Raw genomic sequence first — 3523 nt, 5'->3', positions numbered from 1 at the left:
TACTGGGTATTGAACTTAGGACCTTGTACTTGCTTGGCAAGTACTTATTCTATTGAGATACTCCCCTGCATTCTAATTTTATAAATCTTGTGTAAATACAGATGTTATTTTTGAAATATCCATTTTTATAATTTAGGTGAGGAGTATAAATACACAAACCTTGGTGAGATGTATGCAGAAGTAAAATTCTATGATCTGTGACAAAACTATGATACTTTCACCTAATAATTGTAGACCCTCAATTATCACAAAAGAGCTTTGTACACTTCTTTTACCTTTCTCTACCCATCTAATCTTCTTTTACCCCTCTGTCATTTTCTTCAGGGCCACCACAACCACATGCACATGATTAACCACACACAAATACACAAATGTATAACTAAAATGCATAGTGTAGTAGAACAGTACCAAAGCCATATTTACAATGAAATATTTATTTTATAATATGTATTTTCATACAGAAATTGAGAGTCAAAATGATACAGAAGCTCTTTTGCAAACTCATATCATCAACTAATATACAGGAATTCAGTGGCACTCTGTATTTGCTTTGCTTTTCAGTGAAATTAATGTATTGTCAGTTTTTCAAAGGCACTTGAAAATTTATCTTGTGAAGGAAGTTGGAGAATATTCTAGTGAAACAAGAAGTTGTACTCAACAGGCTAAGACTCTGTGGAAATTCTTCAGTAGAAGCCATAGGTCCAGTATCTCCTACAGCACAGGGGACTGCAACAGCCGTAGCCATAGCCACAGCCACCATAGCCACCATAGTCACCATAGCCATAGCCACAGCCATAGCCACAGCCTAGGCCACCGTAGCCATAGCCCAAGCCACCGTAGTAGTTGCGGTAGTAGCACATGCTCTCAGGAGTGGACAGCTCTGTTGAGGACCAGGAAGTCAGTGTCTTGTGTCTGGATGTCACTCCCTGCCTAGAGCCTTTTATACATCCTTGGTGGAGGATGAGGGAAACCACAGGTAGCACAGCATCACTTTACCTCACTAATGAGCTTCAGATAAGGCCGTAAATATATTTACTGAGCAAACAAGGCCTTCATAGCTGAGATAACTTTGCTGCTATGTCAGGAAACTATGATTCAATTATAGGCTTTTAAAGTGAAGTGCTTGTTCTATTTTCAAGTCTCTGTTATATATATATATGCATAAACCCTGTTTAGATGTTTTGATGGAAATCATGAAAATAGTATGTAATTTTTGCTCATTTTTGTTTCTATTACTCTATGGAGACAATTCTTGTTTTGTTTTTCCTATTCTTTTTCTTTCTTATTTTTCATTGTTTCACTCTTCTTTTTTATTGTTTTTTTTTTTTTATTTTAGGGAAGAATCTACAGGCTGTCCAGGGTCTCACTACTAAATCAGACTTGTAGTGATCCACCTGTTTACAGAATTGGGATTACAAGCGCACGCCACCAGGTCCAGTCTCAATTGCCATCTCAGCATGTCCTGGAGACAGTGCTCGGCATAGCAGGCTGGGGAATGAACCCTTGCCCCCTGCGTCTAATTGCAGGTGCTTTAATATGCTGAGCTATTTGACCAGCCCTTCATTCTTCTTTAAGCATGTGCTATCCTGTATTTTTTGAAAAGACTTCTCCAAAATTCTAATATCCTGACTCCTGCTCATGATGAATGAACTAGTTATTCCCTACCCTGTGTTTGTATGTGGAAGATTATGAAAATAACTGATATTAAGATTCATGTTTTTTAAAGTAGGTTCTGAGATTTTCTGTGTATCTAGATTTCTGGTTAATCTAGTTCTCTCTTCTCTCTCTGTCTCTCTCTTTATTCCTTTCATTCATATATTCACGTACACAAGCAAACAAAAAAAAGCTATGGAGAAGAATCAATATAAATGTATTGAAGCATAATTTGCAGAATTTCTCAGTTTACTAAACAAGAACTTACCTCTTCATATGAAATAGATGAAAAGGCACACAGTTCTCACTGTGCATCTGTGGATTCTGTGTCGGTCAACTAAACTTGGATCTTGTCAGTTTTGTAAAATGAAATGCTCCTGCAGTAAATAAGTACATTTTGTTCAATACTTCCTCTATAATGTAGTATAACAAACTGTTTTCATACAACCTTGTTGTGTTATGTTTTATTGTTATGATTCAAAGTACACAAGATAGTATTATGAGCTATGCAAATATTCTCCTTTGCATACAAAAGACTGAGAACCTGTGAGTTTTAGGATCCTCAAAGGCTGTGAAGTGCACTCTGCCAAAACCAGTAAATGGTACTGATAAAAGTTTAATAGAAAATACCGTGCAAAACATACCTCTAGATTGGAAAACGTCACATTGATTGTAGGCAAATTGAGGGATGATGAATTTGAATATTGTTTTAATATCAAGGGATGAAGTTGCCACTTGTTATATGCCCATGGAGGTAAGACTAGGAAACACTAGGTAAGTGTCTTGCTGATGTAGCATTAGGAAGACCACAGGTCCCAAACTGTACTAAAATCAGTAGCCATTGTCAGTGGCCATGCAGTTTTTATTGTAGTTCATGGGGTCAGAAGTTGAATGTTCAGTCATATAATAGAGAATCTGCTTCCTCAGAGTGAAGGTTGACAGTGACACGCTACAGGATTTTTTAGATGTTATGTCACTGGTTGTATGAGATATGAGCAGTTCTGCCCTTGTAAATGACACTGTCACTCAAGTAAAGTCCCATAGTGAATATACAAGTAAAATCATTACAGTTTTTATAATGCTCTGTAGTTTTATCACTTGCATTAAACAGTATTTAGGATTTATCTAATTAAAATATTTTATTTTATTTTTTAAACTTTTTAAAAATATTGTTCCAAGTTTTTTAAAAATAATTTTGTTCAGAAACAAACAGCAATGAGACAGTTTCAGAACCGATCAGTAGGACAGTTTCAAAAATACATTGCACATTGTTGTCTCAATGGTTATTCATTGTATAAGATGCAGACATGACATCCCATCCACAAACAATATTAGAACAAATCTTATTCATTGAATTAACAGAATGTATCTGTATATCTATCCTAACTATTTTGAGTATGCAGATACAAAATGGTCCTTCATTTGTATCCCGATTTTTTGTTTAGCTTTGTCAGAGAAGGGCATTCCACTGTCATTCAATTATTATATGTGCATGAATTCAGCAAAATACTCCAATATAGTTCAGTAGTCTATAATAGTAGTGGTTCATCCGCAGGACTGGCAATGTCAGAAGTTGTTGACCTGAGCCCTTTACAGTCCAGCATACCAACATGGCTTCACGCCTTATACCTAGTTTTTATACCTTTCTACTGGATGGTTAAGATCAAGATAAAGCAAGACCTACATAACAAGAAATGAAACTTTTGTATCAGATAAGGTCAGTCAAGTCCTCTCAGGATTTATCCTGAAACCATGTACCGTGCTTTGTAGATCCTTTGTCAGTGACAGCCATGTGGATGAGTCATGGCCAATGTTTAACCAATTTGCTCTCTATGAAAGCTTGAGAAAATGTTTTCTCTCCATGAGACTC

At 36.2% G+C, this 3523-nt stretch overlaps 1 protein-coding gene across 1 annotated transcript; it reads right to left on the bottom strand.

The window, feature by feature from the left end:
* Window positions 1-683: 683 nt before the first annotated feature.
* Window positions 684-860, bottom strand: LOC101573043 (keratin-associated protein 20-1-like). Its single transcript, XM_004646324.1, has one exon. It carries the CDS (start codon window positions 858-860, stop codon window positions 684-686), a length of 177 nt encoding a protein of 58 aa, XP_004646381.1.
* Window positions 861-3523: the final 2663 nt, after the last annotated feature.

The sequence above is a fragment of the Octodon degus genome, unplaced genomic scaffold (genome assembly GCF_000260255.1).
Source record: "Octodon degus isolate 3935 unplaced genomic scaffold, OctDeg1.0 scaffold00264, whole genome shotgun sequence".
In the NCBI taxonomy this organism is placed as follows: domain Eukaryota; kingdom Metazoa; phylum Chordata; class Mammalia; order Rodentia; family Octodontidae; genus Octodon; species Octodon degus.
This window is presented reverse-complemented; position numbering and strand designations above follow the sequence as displayed.

Coding starts and splice junctions, on each gene's coding strand:
- LOC101573043 (XM_004646324.1), bottom strand. CDS start 860: ATGTGCTACTACCGCAACTACTACGGTGGCTTGGGCTATGGCTACGGT.